This window comes from Coregonus lavaretus, assembly GCF_964263955.1.
Source record: "Coregonus lavaretus genome assembly, chromosome: 37".
Lineage (NCBI taxonomy): Eukaryota > Metazoa > Chordata > Actinopteri > Salmoniformes > Salmonidae > Coregonus > Coregonus lavaretus.
Genome location: NC_140024.1, coordinates 11,859,919 through 11,880,662, shown reverse-complemented (window position 1 = coordinate 11,880,662; position 20,744 = coordinate 11,859,919). Strand labels below are relative to the sequence as shown.

The following is a 20,744-nucleotide window of genomic DNA, read 5'->3' as shown; positions in this document are numbered from 1 at the left end:
AGTTAGGACATCTACTTTGTGCATGACACAAGTAATTTTTCCAACAATTGTTTACAGACAGATTATTTCACTTATAATTCACTGTATCACAATTCCAGTGGGTCAGAAGTTTACATACACTAAGTTGACTGTGCCTTTAAATAGCTTGATGTCATGGCTTTAGAAGCTCTGACATCATTTGAGTCAATTGGAGATGTACCTTTGGATGTACAGTGGGGAAAAAAAGTATTTAGTCAGCCACCAATTGTGCAAGTTCTCCCACGTAAAAAGATGAGAGAGGCCTGTAATTTTCATCATAGGTACACGTCAACTATGACAGACAAATTGAGAATTTTTGTTCTCCAGAAAATCACATTGTAGGATTTTTTATTAATTTATTTGCAAATTATGGTGGAAAATAAGTATTTGGTCACCTACAAACAAGCAAGATTTCTGGCTCTCACAGACCTGTAACTTCTTCTTTAAGAGGCTCCTCTGTCCTCCACTCGTTACCTGTATTAATGGCACCTGTTTGAACTTGTTATAAGTATAAAAGACACCTGTCCACAACCTCAAACAGTCACACTCCAAACTCCACTATGGCCAAGGCCAAAGAGCTGTCAAAGGACACCAGAAACAAAATTGTAGACCTGCACCAGGCTGGGAAGACTGAATCTGCAATAGGTAAGCAGCTTGGTTTGAAGAAATCAACTGTGGGAGCAATTATTAGGAAATGGAAGACATAAAAGACCACTGATAATCTCCCTCGATCTGGGGCTCCACGCAAGATCTCACCCCGTGGGGTCAAAATGATCACAAGAACGGTGAGCAAAAATCCCAGAACCACACGGGGGGACCTAGTGAATGACCTGCAGAGAGCTGGGACCAAAGTAACAAAGCCTACCATTAGTAACACACTACGCCGCCAGGGACTCAAATCCTGCAGTGCCAGACGTGTCCCCCTGCTTGTAAGTCGCTCTGGATAAGAGCGTCTGCTAAATGACGTAAATGTAAATGTTAAGCCAGTACATGTCCAGGCCCGTCTGAAGTTTGCTAGAGTGCATTTGGATGATCCAGAAGAGGATTGGGAGAATGTCATATGGTCAGATGAAACCAAAATAGAACTTTTTGGTAAAAACTCAACTCGTCGTGTTTGGAGGACAAAGAATGCTGAGTTGCATCCAAAGAACACCATACCTACTGTGACGCATGGGGGTGGAAACATCATGCTTTGGGGCTGTTTTTCTGCAAAGGGACCAGGACGACTGATCCGTGTAAAGGAAAGAATGAATGGGGCCATGTATCGTGAGATTTTGAGTGAAAACCTCCTTCCATCAGCAAGGGCATTGAAGATGAAACGTGGCTGGGTCTTTCAGCATGACAATGATCCCAAACACACCGCCCGGGCAACGAAGGAGTGGCTTCGTAAGAAGCATTTCAAGGTCCTGGAGTGGCCTAGCCAGTCTCCAGATCTCAACCCCATAGAAAATCTTTGGAGGGAGTTGAAAGTCCGTGTTGCCCAGCGACAGCCCCAAAACATCACTGCTCTAGAGGAGATATGCATGGAGGAATGGGCCAAAATACCAGCAACAGTGTGTGAAAACCTTGTGAAGACTTACAGAAAACGTTTGACCTGTGTCATTGCCAACAAAGGGTATATAACAAAGTATTGAGAAACTTTTGTTATTGACCAAATACTTCTTTTCCACCATAATTTGCAAATAAATTCATCAAAATTCCTACAATGTGATTTTCTGAAGAAAAAAAATCTCATTTTGTCTGTCATAGCTGATGTGTACCTATGATGAAAATTACAGGCCTCTCTCATCTTTTTAAGTGGGAGAACTTCCACAATTGGTGGCTGACTAAATACTTTTTTCCCCACTGTATTTCAAGGCCTACCTTCAAACTCAGTGCCTCTTTGCTTGACATCATGGGAAAGTCAAAAGAAATCAGCCAAGACGTCAGAAAAAGAATTATTGACCTCCACAAGTCTGATTCATCCTTGGGAGCAATTTCTAAACGCCTGAAGGTACCACGTTCATCTGTACAAACAATAGTATGCAAGTATAAACACCGTGGCAGCATCATGCTGTGGGGGTGCATTGCTGCAGGAGGGACTGGTGCACTTCACAAAATAGATGGCATCATGAGGAAGGAAAATTATGTGGATATATTGAAGCAACATCTCAAGACATCAGTCAGGAAGTTAAAGCTTGGTCGCAAATGGGTCTTCCAAATGGACAATGACCCCAAGCATGCTTCCAAAGTTGTGGCAAATGGCTTAAGGACAACAAAGTCAAGGTATTGGAGTGGCCATCACAAAGCCCTGACCTCAATCCTATAGAACATTTGTGGGCAGAACTGAAAAAGTTTGTGTGAGCAAGGAGGCCTACAAACCTGGCTCAGTTACACCAGCTCTGTCAGGAGGAATGGGCCAAAATTCACCCAACTTATTGTGGGAAGCTTGTGGAAGGCTACCCGAAACGTTTGACCTAAGTTAAACAATTTAAAGGCAATGCTACCAAATACGAATTGAGTGTATGTAAACTTCTGACCCACTGGGAATGTGATGAAAGAAATACAAGCTGAAATAAATAATTCTCTCTACTATTATTCTGACATTTCACATTCTTAAAATAAAGTGGTGATCCTAACTGACCTAAAACAGGGAATTTTTACTAGAATTAAATATCAGGAATTGTGAAAAACTGAGTTTAAATGTATTTGGCTAAGGTGTATGTAAACTTCCAACTGTACTTAAGACTTGACTTGAGACTCGGACCTTGTGACTTGAGACTTGGACCTTGTGACTTGAGACTTGCTTGTGATTCGAATAATAGCGACTTGGTCCATTTCCAATTAAGAAGCCTCAGTGTGTTTGCTGATGTTTACAGCTTTTCCACAGCTCTGCAATCAGTAACTAATTATCCAGGGAGAGAGAGGAGAGGGGCTATGTGTAGCAGAACTAATACCCAGGCTGAGGCTCTGTACTCCCCTGGTAGTGTAGAGGGGGTGTATTACTGTAGAGAGACCAGTGGAGGCTGGAGTTTAAATTGGAAACCATGTGTTTAATGTCCTTCATACTGTTCTATCCATTCCATTCCAGCCATTACAATGAGCCATCCTCCCTCCATCACCAGAGAGAGAGCCAGTAAGATGAGCTGGCTGTTTTCTGAGGGTGAGGACAGGACATGATTTATGCCCCATAATGCCTTGGGAATGGCTCCACTTCCACCATGCATGGGATATGAGTGGGTTTTAGTGTGGCGTCTGGCTGTAAGAGGATCCTCTCTCTGTCTGAACTCCCACTACATCACAGGGGTCAGAGGTTGGATATAGAGACTGGGGGGGGGGGGGGGGGGCTCCACTCACACAGGAGGACATAGTCAGAGTAGGTAGAAGTTGTTCCTAACCACTGCTAATCTAATCCTAGAACTGTTGTTAGGGGCAAAAGCCATTGCTCTTTGTGGCCCTAGCCAGGTCTCCATGCTAGAAGTGTTACCAGGGCCATTTATGATTAGCTTTGTGATATGGACCTGGATGGTACAGCGCCCAGTACAGCTGAACAGAACCTGTCTAACCAGTTCAATATAATTATCATATTTAAATATTGCCTGACAGCCGTGACAGTACAGATATTACATCTACATATAAACAGAAGACAAAGTCCTTTGTCTGGATGTAATAAAGAGCTTTTCCTTTGTTTTCTGGTGTGAATTGATTGTCTGGGCCATTATCTTACCTTCTCTTCCCGTTGTCTTACTAGAATACAAAACAATGTAATTAAAAGATATCCAGATTTCATTTTTGTTCAAGGTATCTGCAGGCGTTTAAGCCTTTGGAGGATTGTTCCTTTGTCTTTGGAAAACTCGTCAGAACACGTTTTGGGATTTGATAGAAAAATAACATGCCTTGATGTTGAACTCATCGGAGAATAAGACCATTGGGCTCAGCAAGTGTGTTTCTATATAACCCTTTCAACATATCCTATTCGACTTCCCGAAGCACAATATACTCTGGATGTCAACAGAAAGCAGTGGTTTTACAAGCAGCTCACTCTCTCCCATGGCAGTGTATGGTTTCATGGTTTGATGCTCACAATGTGCCATGCATTTCAATGAGTCTTCAGACCTGTTAATCATTTTGCACGTCAAGCTGGAAATCTTAATTGTAACCCTGTAATACAGCAGTAGATCGCAAGCTTTCCCCACTGACCAGTGAACTCACTCTTTTGATGGAAGTACCATTAGTAAATGAGAATTAATTAGCTGGCTTAATTAGTAAATGTGCTGTGTGGAAGGTGGGTGGTTGTCTCAGTGAGAGGTGGCAGTAGTGAGTGGTTTTCAGCTTGCTGAATTCCTCTGTTGCTCTCGCTCTCTCTCCCCCCCTCTCTCTCTGCTCTGCTTTCCTCTGGGCATGTTCTGGTCTTCCAGATGTCCCTTTGACCTTTGGCCTGTGATTTATCTAATTCCCAGCCAATCAGTATCTCTCTCCATCTCCCTTCCTCTCTACCTCCATCCCCCTCCCTCCATCCCTCCATCCTTGCAGCCTGTGTTTTGTTGGGAGCCTGCAGAGATGGGTGGGCCCTTCAACCATCCATCACCGTCTGACTGACGGTTCAATCTGATACCGAGATTCCAATTGCTCTGCTTTACACGCCACAATACAGATAGTGTAGACAGGCTGGCAGACACACACACAGAATGGCGTGTGTGTAAGTGTGTGTTCGTGCGTCCGTGTGGGTCCTTACATCACTCTAACTGCCCCTCAGGGCTCATTACCTATGTGCCAATCCTCTCTTCAATCTCGTCTTGTCTGTCCTGAGTGTGAGCTGTGGAGAATGAAAGGGAATGAGTTTGGGCTGAATATCACCAGGAGTCAGCCAAACTATAATACTGCTGCTGCTGCAGCTATTGTGGGGGAGAGGGTTGGCAATCATAGAAGACATGGGCTCTTCACACTCAAACAAATAAAATGATCGCTTTTTTGTTGTTGTGGTTCACTCCTTAGTAATTCCTCTTTGAAGCTATGTGCATTGCCTCTGAAAAGGCCCTGTTCTGACGGGAGAGGTTGAGTGGTGAACACCCCTGAGGATAGCCATTCACTCTGCCTAGGTGGAGGAGTCAAAAGCGAGAGAAGGAAAATTATTTAATCACATTGAGCTGGTTCCTTGTGGATCTAATGTTACTGTAGATGTCAATCAGAGTTTAATTGAGGTGTTATGAGTGTTTAGGAATTAAAGTATTAAGCATAATTAAAGTGGGAATTGAGAGCTCTGACTAGGGCTCAGGTGAACGTCAGTCTAATCTATCATGATCAAACCAATAATAACAGACTTTAGTGTTGGTTCAGATTCCTTCATAGCCGTAGACATGGAATGTAGACAGACATTGCCAATGTCATGTACTTGTAAGTGATAGCTGATAGCATCAGAGCATGTTCTGTCTGCCACAGTGATGACAGATAGCTGACCGAAAGTGACCGTTTCCTCACATGGGAGCTCCTCGTGTTCTTATCAAAACTCATAATACTCTCACATTCACCAACACACACTGACACACTCATATAGCCAACACCAACGCACACATATACGTTGAGAGCACAGGAGGTTGGTGGCACCTTAATTGGGGAGGACAGGCTCGTGGTAAAGGCTGGAGCGGAATTAGTGGAATGGTATCAATTACATCAAACACATGGTTTCCAGGTGGTTGATGCCATGTCATTTGCTCCGTTCTGGATTATGAACCATCCTCCCCTCAGCAGCCTCCACTGGTTCAGAGATACAGGGGACATTGTTTTTATAGAGATAGGGTTTTGTTTTAATAAAGAGGAAACAATATATTTAGACTACAGCAGTCCCTCTACTGCTCTCTCTTTCTCTGACATTATTGCACAAACGTACGTGCACACAAACACACACAAGCACACACTCAGGGGAAGGTTTGCTGCAGAGCTACAGATTGGCTGTGTCTTGGCTGACAGCGTGAGGGGCTGCAAACGCATCTTTTCCCACCCGGTCAGTCTCCATGGAAACACTATCTCACACACATACACATATACATTAAACATAAACCAAGAGAGCTACTTGTACCGTTTACAGAAACGGATGACATTTGTGTGAGAATATATCATCCATATTAGACTTTCATGGAACAACGGAGACTAGTAAAACAAATCATTTGGCCTCATTTATAGTGTACAATGTGTGTCATCTTCAGACTCAACTATGTATTAGTGCACAGCCTTACTTTATTAAGGAAGTACTGATATGTCATTCACATGAACAATAGAAATTAGATTAAGGGGAGCCCCTGGTGGTCAGTGGTGGAACAACATGATCATATATGATGTAGCTTTGCCAGTGGTAAGCACATGCTATGCATGCTTCAGTGATGCTTAGAATATGTTTCTGCTGTTCAGTATGTATCTTAGCATCAGGCAGACAGTTAATTGCTTCTAGTTGTGCATGTCAGGCATTTAAATGAGGTTGTTTTCGAGGTTGTTTTCTAGAAGACATCTACATTTATTGATACACTTACGGGTAATTATACACTGAACAAAAATATAAAGGCAACATGCAACATGTCGGATGAGTATGCAGACCATGGAAGAACTGGGACATTTTCAGCTTCCAGGAATTGTTTACAGATCCTTGCAACATGGGGCCGTGCATTATCATGCTGAAACATAAGGTGATGCGGCGGATGAATGGCACGACAATGGCCTCAGGATCTCGTCACGGTATCTCTGTGCATTCAAATTGCCATCAATGAAATGCAAATGTGTTTGTTGTCCGTAGCTTATGCCTGCCCATACCATAACTCCACTGCCACCATGGGGCACTCTGTTCACAACGTTGACATCAGCAAACCGCTCGCCCACACGACGCCATACGCTGTCTGCTAAGTGCCTGGTACTGTTGAAACCGGGATTCAGCCGTGAAGCGTGCCAGTGGCCATCGAATGTGAGCGTTTGTCCACTGAAGTCAGTTACGATGCCGAATTGCAGTCAGGTCAAGACCCTGGTGAGGACGATGAGATGAGCTTCCCTGAGACTGTTTCTGAAAGTTTTTGCAGAGATTCTTAGGTTGTGCAAACCCACGGTTTCATCAGCTGTCCGGGTGGCTGGTCTCAGACGATACTGCAGGTGAATAAGCCGGATGTGGAGGTCCTGGACTGGCGTGGTTACACGTGGTCAGCGGTTGTGAGGCCGGTTGGACATACTGCCAAATTCTCTAAAACGACATTGGAGGCGGCTTATGGTAGATAAATTAACATTCAATTCACTGGAAACAGCTCTGGTGGACATTCCTGCAGTCAGCATGCCAATTGCACACTCCCTCAACTTGAGACATCTGTGGCATTCTGTTGTGTGACAAAACTACACAGTGGCCTTTTATTGTCCCCAGCACAAAGTGCACCTGTGTAATGATCATGCTGTTTAATCAGCTTCTTGATATGCCACACCTGTCAGGTGGCTGGATTATCTTGGCAATGGAGAAATGCTCACCAACAGTGATGTAAACAAATTTGTGCACAACATTTGAGAGAAATAAGCTTTTTGTGCGTATGGAAAATTTCTGGGATCTTTTATTTCAGCTCATGAAACATGGAACCAACACTTTACATGTTGCATTTTATAATTTAGTTCAGTGTATGATGGTGGAAGGGCTGTAAGGACTCAATGTTACAATAGCTTTACAGTAAGCTAAATGCTATCCTTTGACTGGAGGTGTGGTCTAGACTAGACAAGCGTATTCCTCCCCTCTCCATCGACATGTTGTGATTCCAGCGGCTCTTGTCTGTCTGGAGGAGCCATGTCCACTCAGTAAAATTAAACCCAGGCCTGGAGTGAGATTAGCCATTGAGATGAGGAGTGGCGGGGGGCAGGCAATCACAACTAAGTATGCTAAATGAACTGCTTCCATCAGAGGCTCAACGTTTGATGTGTGGCTCCACTCCTCTTGACGCCCTAAAGCGGTCTTCAGCATTCTGGCAGTGACAGACTCTGGTAATGTGTTTGATGTTGAAGGGTGACCTCAGTTTACTGCTGGGGGTAGCAAGCCAAGCCAAGCCAAGGCAACTGGAAATGGGGCTCTTTCCAAAGGATGGTGTGACATCAACTACAGGAATGAGCTGTGGAGAGAAACGCTTTCCCCCCTCTCTCCTTTGTCAGTGTCTCTGACCTCTAACCGCTGACCACAACCAGGAAGTTCTGAGGTTTCAACTTCTACTCCTGGTCCCCTCCCACGCTCCCCTCTGATCTCACATCAGACTGTGTAAATAGGAAGATTGAGTAGCTTGTTTCTGATTGGTCTAAAAGCAACTCTCTGACCTCTAACGTTAGTCAGGGTCGTGTCACGATTTGGATGGATCATCTCCGATCCCCCATCAGACCGAGCAGCAAAGCCTTGAGAAGTGCCAACTTCCATTCTCTAGTTAGTGACCTTGCCACTTTTCAAGGCCTGGCTCAATGATTAACCTGGACTAGTTTGTGCATGTTGTGTTTTCCCTCCCGTCTGGCATTGTGTACACAGTGTGGCAGGATTGATTTCTGTCTCGCTCTGCCTTCGTCTGTGAAGGTCCTTGAGAGGGATGTGTTGTACAGAGTGGTGGTGTGTGTGTTTAAACACTGAGGCATGGCTGTCTCCTCTCATTAACACGTCTCACTGCAGCACAGCACATACAAGCTGGGAAAGTACAGGAGGAATCATGAAGAATAAGTCACAGCAGCTCTGTGTTTCACTGATATGCCTGATGTTTAGAACACATGCTTCTCTGAACTCAACGCCACTTTAATTTAATTGCTTATAATTGATTAGTACAGAAAATATAAGATGGACTTCAATGGTCAGTGTGTTAAAGCTAGAATCCTTAGTTGCTACATCCATTTTGGACTTATAAAGTAATGATATTCCCATTGATTCTTGAAGAATATAACTTGTAAATGTCTCATGAGCTTAGTTCAACTGTCGTACCCCATCAGACTCCAAAATATCAGCTTGTTAAACAATATAAATGTAAACAAACAATGAATAGACTCAAAAAATGATTAAAACTATAATTTTGATGTCATGGATGGTCTGTCCTTGCATCCATAGCTCTGTCTATGAATTTGAGTGGTTACAATGTTCCAAGGCTGATATTTCACATGTCTCTTCACGAAAGCCTCTATTGAGATGCTGTTGTATTGTGATACTCATATCTGGCTGTGGATCTCTCCTTCATTTACAGTCCAGTTTGAAGGGGCGGAGAAGTCCAGAATGTCGCCCACCAAGGAGGGTAAAGGAGGGCGTCCGCCCCGCGTCCACTCCAGTTGCTGTCTGGTCAACACCAAGATGAGCTCTCTGGACCACTGCAGTGCTACTCTGGGGGAACGCATTGACCCCTCCATGCCCCTGGAGAGCCAGTTGTAAGTCATCCTCCCCTACTGTCTTTCTATCCACATAATTATAATGACTAGTAATTCTATTCCTGTGATCCTCTCTAGGGATTTGGTACTTTTGTGTTGGTGCTTCTGAGATAGAGCTGTGTGGAGATGTTTGATTGTCTTTTGATGTTAGATAACAGACACTTTCTCCATTTGAAACTCTGTTTTACCCTCCCTCTTCTCTCCACCCTGCAGCTGGTACCATGGATCGATCAGCAGGACGGATGCAGAGTCTCTGCTGAGGCTGTGTAAGGAGGCCAGCTACCTGGTGAGGAACAGTGAGACCAGCAAGAACGACTTCTCCCTCTCACTCAAGTAAGACCCTTCCTATACATACTGTCCACTAAACACAAGTAACAGTGTACAGTTTATGACACACCACCCTCTCACACACTAGAGAACATACAGCACCCAGTACCTACAGTGCCTTCAGAAAGTATTCATACCTCTTGACTTAGTCCACATTTTGTTGTTACAGCCTGAATTCAACATTTATTAAATAGATTTAATCCATTTTGATTTAATCCACATAATACCCCATAATAACAAAGTGAAAACACGTTTTAATCTTTTTGCAAATTTATTGAAAATGAAATACAGAAAAATCTCATTTACGTAAGTATTCACAACCCTTTGCTATGACACTCCAAATTGAGCTCAGGTGCATCCAATTTCTTTTGATCATCCTTGAGCTGTCGCTACAACTTGATTGGAGTCCACCTGTGGCCAATTCAATTGTTTGGACACACTTGTCTATATAAGGTCCCACAGTTGACAGTGCATGTCAGAGCAGAAACTAAACCATCAAGTCGAAGAAACTGTCCATAGATCTCCGAGATAGAATTGTGATGTGGCAAACAGTATTTCTGTGAAAGGGTATAAAACAATTTCTAGAGTGTTGAAAGTTTCCAAGACCACAGTCTACCCAGACTCTGCCTAGAGCTGGCCGTCCGACCAAACTGAGCAACCGGGCAACAAGGACCTTGGTCAGGGAGGTGATCAAGAACCCAATGACCACTCTGACAGAACTACAGAGTTCCTTGGCTGAGATGGAAGAACCTGCCAGAAGCACAAGTCTCTACAGTACTTCACCAATCTGGGTTTTATGGTAGAGTGGCCATATGCTACACATGAGAAAAAGGCACATGACAGCACGCCTAAAGTTTGCAAAAAGGGACATGAAAGACTAAGATCAAAAGGCAAAAGATTCTGTGGCCTGAATGCAAAGCGCTATGTATGGAGAAAACCAGGCACATCACCTGTCTAACGCCATCCCTACTGTGAAGCATGGTGGTGGCAGCATCATGCTATGTGGATGCGATTCAGCGGCAGGGACTGGGAGACTGGTAATGATAGAGGGAACAATGAATGGAGCCAAATACAGGAAAATCCTTGATGAGAACCTGCTTCAGAGTGCAAATGACCTTAGACTGGGGCGAAGATTTACGTTCCAACAGTACAATGACCGCAAGCATACAGCCAAAGCAACGGTGGAATGGCTTCAGAACAAGAATGTGAAAGTCCTTGAGTGGCCCAGCCAAAGCCGAGACTTGAATCCCATTGGAAATCAGTGGAAAGATGGAAGGTGCTTCCACAAAGGATTGACTTTATGTAAATTAGATATTTCATTTTCAATACATTTGCAAACATTTCTAAAAACATGTTTTGACTTTGTCATTATGGGGTATTGTGTGTAGATGGGTGAGAAATAAAATCAACTTAATCCATGTTGAATTCAGGCTGTAACACGACAAAATGTGGAATAAGACAAGAGTATGAATACTTTCTGAAGGCACTATTTACAGTATGACACACACACTTCACTGAGGGTGTTCACAGGTTATCATAGAGTATAGTTCTATAGATCGAGTACCAGTTCAACACACAGTACAGCACCATTATTCTGCCTCCAGGAGTCTTCCTCACCTCCTACCTACTTGCTGACTCAGTTTGTTCAGTATGGTAATGCACATCACCTTTAAGACCCCTGTCCTTCCTACATGATGCCCTCCCACCTCCACCAGGTAACCTCTCTGGCCCTGTTGGTGCTCTGATTCGCTGACTTGCCCAGAACTGAGTTCAAATTGCCCCACTGGCTGACCTCTGCCCCCTGACTGTGACCTGTCTCCGGGCCAGCAGTGGGTCCAGGGGACAGGCCCTGATTGTTTTAGTCTGGTCTGACATTTGGCTGGAGGGTAGCTTAAAGGGTCTCGCTGCACAGCGGGCACTCACATCCACAGGGCAGTCACATCCCATCAACTCAGAGGTTCTGAGGGCTCACACTACCGCAGGGAGGCTGCCAACTGATGAGTGTCAGCGGGCTGCCATTTCACCAGCACACAGCAATACCTGGCTGAGAAAACCATTTCACCACAGGGGCAGAGGAAGTGCCTCTGATATGAGCTGCAGAGAAGATAACTGCTTGAGTTATGGCCATGGAAGACAGTTCTACAGTATTATTGTCACCTTTCTTCAGATAGAAACTGCCATTTATGCTCTTTTGTTATGAGCTTCTTTTTTTTTTATATAGATAATTTTCTGCACATTATTCACAATAAAGCACATATCTGTCGATAAAGTCAGTGATAGATTAGATACATTGCAGCAGGGGGAAAAACAGTTGCTGGGGCCGAGGACGTTCCTTGTCAGTCTGCTTTAGGCTCATCTCTGCTGGCAGGAGGAGATGATGCTGGCCAGAGCTGCTCCACTGCTCCTCACACTGACTGCTGATTTCATTACCAGAGCTCTAGAACTCTGCTCTGGCCTGCCTGGGGACACACAGGGAATTAGACTGGTGGGCTTGATTGGACAGACAGTGCTGGGCCATTGGTTGGACTGTCTGGTGCAGTAGGCAGGTAGGCCTTATTGGACAGACAGGGCTGGGGCTGGGGTTTGTTTGGGGAGACTGGTGGCGACCGGCGGGGTGCCCACTATGACACATCCCATGCTGTGTCTGAGGGGGTGGAGGAGAGGAGTGTTATTGATCCCCAGTAGGAGCTGTCCTTCTCAGTCAGCCCACACACGGTGACCTTTCAGCCAGCAGGACTGAACCTCTGACCCTGTCAGTCCGGCTGCCTCCATGGCCAGTCATAGTGGTAGAAAGTCATATTGACTCTGAGTTCAAAGTTCAAACACATAGACTTCTGAGTGCGTCTAGGATCACCAATGTCCATCCCAGGATAATGGGACTAATTGTGTCAGTTCCAGAAAGGAGTGATGGAACTAATTGTTCCGTGTCTGTGTGCTTGTGAGACCAATTGGTTTGCGAACCATAAATCATAGTTGTGTAAAAGGCTGTTTACAACACTCTCTTTGTTGGACCTCCTGCACAGATCAGTGGAGATGTCATCCACCCAGGGCAAAGGCAGGAAGGCAGATATTTCTAAACAGCTCTCTGGTGTGTGTGGTGGATCATGTGCCTGTGTCCTGCCAGCTTGACTGTGTTTGTTGTGCAGTACTGGTAGGAAGCAGAGGAGGCTGTAGGGTCATTAAGATCAACCCAGTAAACAATCAGCAGGTTGATTCATGTAGCCGGCAGTGGGGAGGAGGTGACAGAGTTCAGTCTGATCATGTTGGAGCCTCCTCCTTCTCCTGCTTCCTAGAAGCCTCTGTGGCAGGGGCTGGAGACCCTGTGTTTAGATACTCCATGTCTGGAGCTGCTGAAATATTCATGAGGCCCGTTCGGTGGCACGTTTGTGCTTTGCATCATTGATGAAGGCCCAGACTTTCACTAGCCATGTGTCTCGAGAGCCTTTTGACAGGGAGAGATGGTACCTAGTCTCTGTCTCCGTTTGTCTCTGTCTCTCTCTCTCTCTTTCTCTCCCACTCTCTCTCTCCTCCTCTCTCTGAAGATGAGTGCTCTTTTCGGTGCATAAAACACATTTAACCTTTCACTAGTCTCTGAGTGGCGTAGCTCTGCCTCCTCACCCCAGGGAGAGGTTTTACGCAGCCGGGTTTACGGGCTGACTGAGGTAGAAAATAAACCGTTGATGAAAGAGGAAAACAAAGATTTATGCAACAAAATGTGTTGATGCTATAACACATGGGAAACTAGAAAGCCTTGGAACTGTAGAAAGAACAACAAAAGCTCTTTGCGTTGGCAACTGAACTCATGCCAGGAGAGGCAAAAGTGTCTCAGAAAAGTTTCCTCCTCTTTTTGTCTTTCTTGTGAGAGACACAGGGCTCTCCCAGTGAGGGCTCTCCCAGTGAGGGCTGTCCCAGTGAGGGCTCTCCCAGTGAGGGCTCTCCCAGTTTGTGGTGGAGTGCGCAGTTCAGTGTGCGTGCAGTTCAGTGCACAGTTCAATGTGTTTTATTAATGAATGTTTTGTTCTTGGATATTAGCACAACTGGAATGGTTCCCAAATGAAACACAACAACAACACAGATTTATGTTTTGTACAATATACACTGCTCAAACAAATAAAGGGAACACTAAAATAACACATCCTAGATCTGAATGAATGAAATAATCTTATTAAATACTTTTTTCTTTACATAGTTGAATGTGCTGACAACAAAATCACACAAAAATTATCAATGGAAATCAAATTTATCAACCCATGGAGGTCTGGATTTGGAGTCACCCTCAAAATTAAAGTGGAAAACCACACTACAGGCTGATCCAACTTTGATGTAATGTCCTTAAAACAAGTCAAAATGAGGCTCAGTAGTGTGTGTGTGGCCTCCACGTGCCTGTATGACCTCCCTACAACGCCTGGGCATGCTCCTGATGAGGTGGCGGATGGTCTCCTGAGGGATCTCCTCCCAGACCTGGACTAAAGCATTCGCCAACTCCTGGACAGTCTGTGGTGCAACGTGGCGTTGGTGGATGGAGCGAGACATGATGTCCCAGATGTGCTCAATTGGATTCAAGTCTGGGGAACGGGCGGGCCAGTCCATAGCATCAATGCCTTTCTCTTGCAGGAACTGCTGACACACTCCAGCCACATGAGGTCTAGCATTGTCTTGCATTAGGAGGAACCCAGGGCCAACCGCACCAGCATATGGTCTCACAAGGGGTCTGAGGATCTCATCTCGGTACCTAATGGCAGTCAGGCTACCTCTGGTGAGCACATGGAGGGCTGTGCGGCCCCCCAAAGAAATGCCACCCCACACCATGACTGACCCACCGCCAAACCGGTCATGCTGGAGGATGTTGCAGGCAGCAGAACGTTCTCCACGGCGTCTCCAGACTCTGTCACGTCTGTCACGTGCTCAGTGTGAACCTGCTTTCATCTGTGAAGAGCACAGGGTGCCAGTGGCGAATTTGCCAATCTTGGTGTTCTCTGGCAAATGCCAAACGTCCTGCACGGTGTTGGGCTATAAGCACAACCCCCACCTGTGGACGTCGGGCCCTCATACCACCCTCATGGAGTCTGTTTCTGACCGTTTGAGCAGACACATGCACATTTGTGGCCTGCTGGAGGTCATTTTGCAGGGCTCTGGCAGTGCTCCTCCTGCTCCTCCTTGCCCAAAGGCGGAGGTAGCGGTCCTGCTGCTGGGTTGTTGCCCTCCTACGGCCTCCTCCACGTCTCCTGATGTACTGGCCTGTCTCCTGGTAGCGCCTCCATGCTCTGGACACTACGCTGACAGACACAGCAAACCTTCTTGCCACAGCTCGCATTGATGTGCCATCCTGGATGAGCTGCCCTACCTGAGCCACTTGTGTGGGTTGTAGACTCCGTCTCATGCTACCACTAGAGTGAAAGCACCGCCAGCATTCAAAAGTGACCAAAACATCAGCCAGGAAGCATAGGAACTGAGAAGTGGTCTGTGGTCACCACCTGCAAAACCAGTCCTTTATTGGGGGTGTCTTGCTAATTGCCTATAATTTCCACCTGTTGTCTATTCCATTTGCACAACAGCATGTGACATTTATTGTCAATCAGTGTTGCTTCCTAAGTGGACAGTTTGATTTCACAGAAGTGTGATTGACTTGGAGTTACATTGTGTTGTTTAAGTGTTCCCTTTATTTTTTTGAGCAGTGTAGTTGACCTATTATGAGAACCACCAACCACATTCTTGTTTTTTAAATCACTCTAAACCATGAGGAACAGGTGTGATCATGTCCTGATCGTGTTAGTAATCCTTCCAGTCAGACACGCTCTGTTTGTGGCTGCCACAGTACGTATTAAACCAGAAGAATAGCTATTCAGGACATTTCCTGTCCCACAATGCTTCATAAGGTCATTGCTTTCTTTCTGGATCATTATCTTATGTTGGGTGAATTTGGCTTCTCTGATGCCACAGATTTATTGCATTGAAGCATAATTCATAGTTCAGTCTAATATATGAGAGTTGGAGATAAACGAGGATTGCTGTCTCTATTTCTCTGCTGTGAGGATGAGGGTTCAAGTGAAAGTCATAGACCCCGGTGAACAGGACACCAGGACACTCCTCCAGAGTGAAATGAATCCAGATTAGACAATAAAAGCGCACAACTAAATAGGATATGATAACAAACACAAAAGGCCCAGTCTTGTCAAAAATAGCCCTACATTTCTGTTATCAGACAGCAGTGAGTAGTGGTCTGTTGCTCCGTTGTCTCTGAGTCTCCACGGAGCTGAAACGCGATAAGCATAGCTAAACGCTGACGGGGAAGGAAATCTTCGGGGGATTTTAAAATGTTCCTATTGATGTGTTTAGCTTTTTAAGTGGTGTGCCCATGTAACCCAAGGCCTGTCTCCTCAAACTGTTGATGAATCGATCACACTTTGCCTTCAGAGTGGCCCTTCCTCTCCTGGCCCAGCTTAAGAAGCAGCAACACAGTGACTACATCCCAAATTGGCACCCTACTTCCCTATATAGCGCACTACTTTTGGCCTAAGCCCTATGGGCCCTGGTCAAAAGTAGTGCAGTAAATAGGGAACAGGGTGTAATTTGGGATGTAGGCAGTGAACAGGCTCTGTGACTAGTGATATATGTTATCCTATACTCCAACCAATACACTTTGATTTGATTAACATCCTGGTAATGACAGAGATGTATTCAAATGGAGGAGCTGGCTGGGTGATGAGGCGCAGTAATGGAGGAGGCTGAAGCTAGCTGTATTTACTTCACTTTTATAGCAGCAGAGAAACCCTGCAGTCCTCTCCCTCAGCTCTCTTATAAAACGATCATCCACGTCTCCTCACACTAGATGCTCTCAATCTCCCTCGTTTCTTTTACTGTCTCTGTCTCCCCCTCTCCGACTCTCTCCTTCTATCTTCCCATCTCTAACCATACTTTTAATGCAGCAACTACATATGTCAAGGCTGTGACTTGCCAGTCTTACAGCAGCAATGTGTTGAATAGAAGATATGAGAGAATTCATGTTGACTGTTCTTCATCTGCATTGGTCCTCACTAGTTTCACCATGTCACACTAGGGTTTTATCTCTTGGTTCATGAACTGATGAAAGATTTGACTTACAATAAGTATATGCCTCTGATGTTTTGAGAAATGTCATTTTTAATGGTTATTGTCCCTTAATTGAACCTGTTACGTTTCCCCTTGATCCTAATGTTGGTGTTCTCTGCATGGCTTTGTTTCTGCTGGTGTCTTAGTGAGATAATATGGCTTCAGGCTTTTCCAATGCAATTATAAGATAAGGGAAGTAAGGACATCTCATTTAAGATGCCCAGCAATTTGTGCTTTCTGCTGATAATGGACACACATATATACACACACACACACACACACACACACACAGAATGGCTTAGAAAACATATTTCTGTCTTTGAATGCCACTCCCTTCTTATGGGAACAGGAAGGCTGTACAGTCAATCACTGGTTGTTATTCCACTGTTTTATTTCTGTTTACAGGAGAGGGGACACCTGCTCTGCTAAATATTGTATATATAATTTTCCTAACTGTGGCTGCTTGTTGCAAAAAAGGTTTCTGATAAATGGTCTCCTGAGGACTTTTCCTCTATCCCCTCTCCCCCTCTCCCCCTCTACCTCTCTCTCTCTCTCTCTCTCTCTCTCTCTCTCTCTCTCTCTCTCTCTCTCTCTCTCTCTCTCTCTCTCTCTCTCTCTCTCTCCCCTCTTCTCTTTGTCATCTCTGTCCTCTTCCTCTCTCTCTCTGACCTCTCTCCTCTCTCCTCCTCTCCCTCTCCTATGTGAGCAAAGGCCTGTGTCACTGCCCTCCTGCCTGCAGCTGCTGTCCAGTGCAGCATAATGGGTTTTATACAGCCACATTTCTCATTAAGACAAGGCTCCGGAGCAGGAGATTACTTAAGAGCTGTAAAGCACACAGATCCAAGGCTCCGGCTCAGGCCTAGAAATACTGTAGGGAGCACAGCCCAGCATTTCATTTGCTCTGCATTTATTAACTGGTGTAGCCTAAGTGATTCTTCCTGGCTGCTCATTAGACCTGTAGCATTCTCGATTTACCTTACTTAGGAGCATGCAGTATGTGACCTGGGTTCTAAACCAGCCCTACTTTACTGCATCACCTGGGAATGATCTGTCACACTGTACCGCTGAGAGATAAAGCACTCATAATATTTAGAGCTGAAATATTGTTTTCTCTCTCCATCTAGGAGCAGCCAGGGCTTCATGCACATGAAGCTGTCGAGGACGAAGGAGAACAAGTACATCCTGGGTCAAAACAGCTGTCCCTTCGTCAGTGTCCCCGAGATCATCCACTTCTACTCCAGCCGCAAGCTGCCCATCAAGGGGGCCGAGCACATGTCCCTGCTCTACCCCGTGGCCATCAGAACACTATAGTGACACTTCCTTCCCCAAAGGTCACTCGGGTCAGATGCCCTCTCCTGCCACCTCCCCTGGGAAACCCTGTCGCTCTGCCTATCTGCTTCTGTCTGATTGGTCTGAAGGACAGAGTTCAAGTTGGCGGAGGAGGCAGGGATGATGATGATGATGATGATGATGATGATGATGATGATGATGATGATAACACAGCTCACCTGTCATCACCCACCTGATCCCAGTCCTGCTTTTAACTTTTTGTTTGTATTTGCTATAACATTATCATCGCATCATTGACTGACACTTTATCTGCTGACAAGCATTGTTTCACTGATCCCACAGCTGCTTCCTCAACAGTACCACTCTGTACCCATCTCCTCCACACAAGACCTGTTCATATTGGTATTGGATTTGGCTCCCAAGTTCTGCTGAAAGTGTCATGTTTGTTTAGTGAGGGGAACCTAAAGATTGTAATGGCCTTATAAAGGAAGCGGGGAAGGCAAATTAATGTATTGGAGTTGGGTTATATTGTATGGGCACTCTACAGTGGCTGGCAAACTCAATAAACCTGCCCTGTGTGAATACTTTCCCCATCAGTGCAACAACAGTTTAGTGTTTAAGTGCTGTACGGTCTACAAACTGATGTCTCTGTCTATTCCCGGGACTGTAATTTCTGATATCCATCACCACGGGTGTCCCATTGGTAGGACAGCGTAAGTACAGCTCTGGTTTGACAGTCAGCAGACTGATAGATGGATCACTATGTTACAAAGCAGTAGCACCATTGGCTAAATGAGCCAGAGTTGGGCGCCTAGTCTAAAAATGGGCCAAATTACCTTCCCCATCGTAGAATATCTTTGGATTGGGAGAATGGAATATGCCTGCATTGTCTACCTCAGAAAATCAATTTCATTCGTCTATCTGCAGATCAATAGGTACAATGGGATTGCAGATATTGATCCAATCCCCACCATGCGACTCCGATTCCCAACAAATTGCATCTATGGTTTAAGAATAGGTTTTTGCATAAACCAGTCAATCAGATAATGTTTTTGGTTCTTTTTTTAAAACTACATTTTACAGATCAGCATTTGTATGTATAGTCACTATGAAATTGTGTGATGTCAGTAACAAATGTTTGGTTAATGCCTTATAATGCATGGGTTAAATCAGTCGGATTAGATCCGCTGATTTCTAGAGTTCTGCTTCTTTCAACGATTGTTCTGTGACTGTAATTTATTCTGGGGTAATTCTTCTTATTACAGATGTGTTACTCCTCTCTGTGAAGGCCTGCCTCGTGGCATCCGGCCCTCACTATTCTGTGCCATGTGATCGTGTTTGGGCAGAGTTTGAATACCCCGGGCCTGGCCTCATATACTGTGGTGCTTTGCTTTGTGTTTTAGTCAGTTCTGCTTCCATGTGTCCAACTGCCTCTGTGGCCTGACTCTGACTCTGAGACACTGATGATGAGTAATGGTGTCTCGTGACCAATGGGATTGTCAAGCCTCACATAAAGACTGTCTGTAGAATCCCCATGGACCAATCGGAGGACTCAATTTTCCTGGATGAACTCTGACCTCCAGTCTGTCATAACCCCTCTGTTGGAATTATTTAATACACACATCTCAAAATTGGTTTCTTATTCACTTTACTCTTGATTTACTTTATTGTCTCTGTGTGTTCTATCCTCTCTACCCCACACGACCCTGTCTTATTCTGGTACAGACCTTGAATTTAGAGACATTGCTTGAAGCCTCTCTTTGTTCTTGGAGTTTGACTTCTCCCCTGAACCAGAGGGACTGACGTGTCCTTTCAAATCTAAATGTTAATAAGGAGAGTGCTGAAGCATGCTATGCAATCCCATAGCCAGTAGGAGGCATCATTGCAGATGCGGAAATCTAAGGCTGTTTTCCAATTGGCATTTCCAAAGAATTAAGAGAATTATACAAGTGTTTTGCTGGAGGTGAATTGATTTTGTTGGTAAGATAAGGGAACAAGTAAAGTAGGGTTGCATACAGCAGCAGTGGTTCCCAACCTTTTTCAGTTACTGTACTACCAACTGAATCTTGCTCTGCCCGGAGTACCCCTGAAGTACCCCCTCATGTGCATTTTACCAGTAGGCCTATGGTCTCATGAGTCTTCTCAAGTATCCCCTGTGGATAGGCCAAGTACCCCTAGGGGTCCTAGTACCCCTGGTTGGGAACCACTGGCATACAGTATATGACTCTTCATGACAGGTTTAGGAGCTTGTCTGTCAATGTCATGATTAGACTATCCCACACCTTCATGAGGTAACTGTGATGTTGCCGGAGAGGGCCATTGTAATGGAGGGAAATTGTTCTCACATTTTTATTAATTAAATACATGATATACACTACCGGTCAAAAGTTTTAGAACACCTACTCATTCAAGGGGTTTTCTTTATTTTTACTATTTTCTACTTTGTAGAATAATAGTGAAGACATCAAAATATGAAATAACACATGTGGAATCATGTAGTAACCAAAAAAGTGTTAAACAAATCAAAATATATGTTATATTTGAGATTCTTCAAATAGCCACTCTTTGCCTTGATGACAGCTTTGCACACTCTCTGCATTCTCTAAACCAGCTTCACCTGGAATGCTTTTCCAACAGTCTTGAAG

The 20,744-nt window shown here is 44.8% G+C and overlaps 1 protein-coding gene across 5 annotated transcripts in view; it reads left to right on the top strand.

The window, feature by feature from the left end:
* The window catches only part of LOC311111533 (SH2 domain-containing adapter protein F-like), a 117,433-nt gene extending 97,700 nt beyond the window's left edge, over nucleotides 1-19,733 (top strand). For 4 of the 5 annotated variants that reach the window (XM_084154275.1, XM_084154277.1, XM_084154274.1 and 1 more), the window contains 3 exons: nucleotides 9,216-9,393; nucleotides 9,607-9,726; nucleotides 17,934-19,733. In XM_084154275.1, the coding sequence (XP_084010401.1) occupies nucleotides 9,216-9,393; nucleotides 9,607-9,726; nucleotides 17,934-18,120 (485 nt within the window). In that variant the 3' untranslated portion in view covers nucleotides 18,121-19,733. The remainder of the gene's footprint in view (nucleotides 1-9,215; nucleotides 9,394-9,606; nucleotides 9,727-17,933) is intronic. The other variant, XM_084154278.1, reaches the window with a different exon arrangement.
* Nucleotides 19,734-20,744: the final 1,011 nt, after the last annotated feature.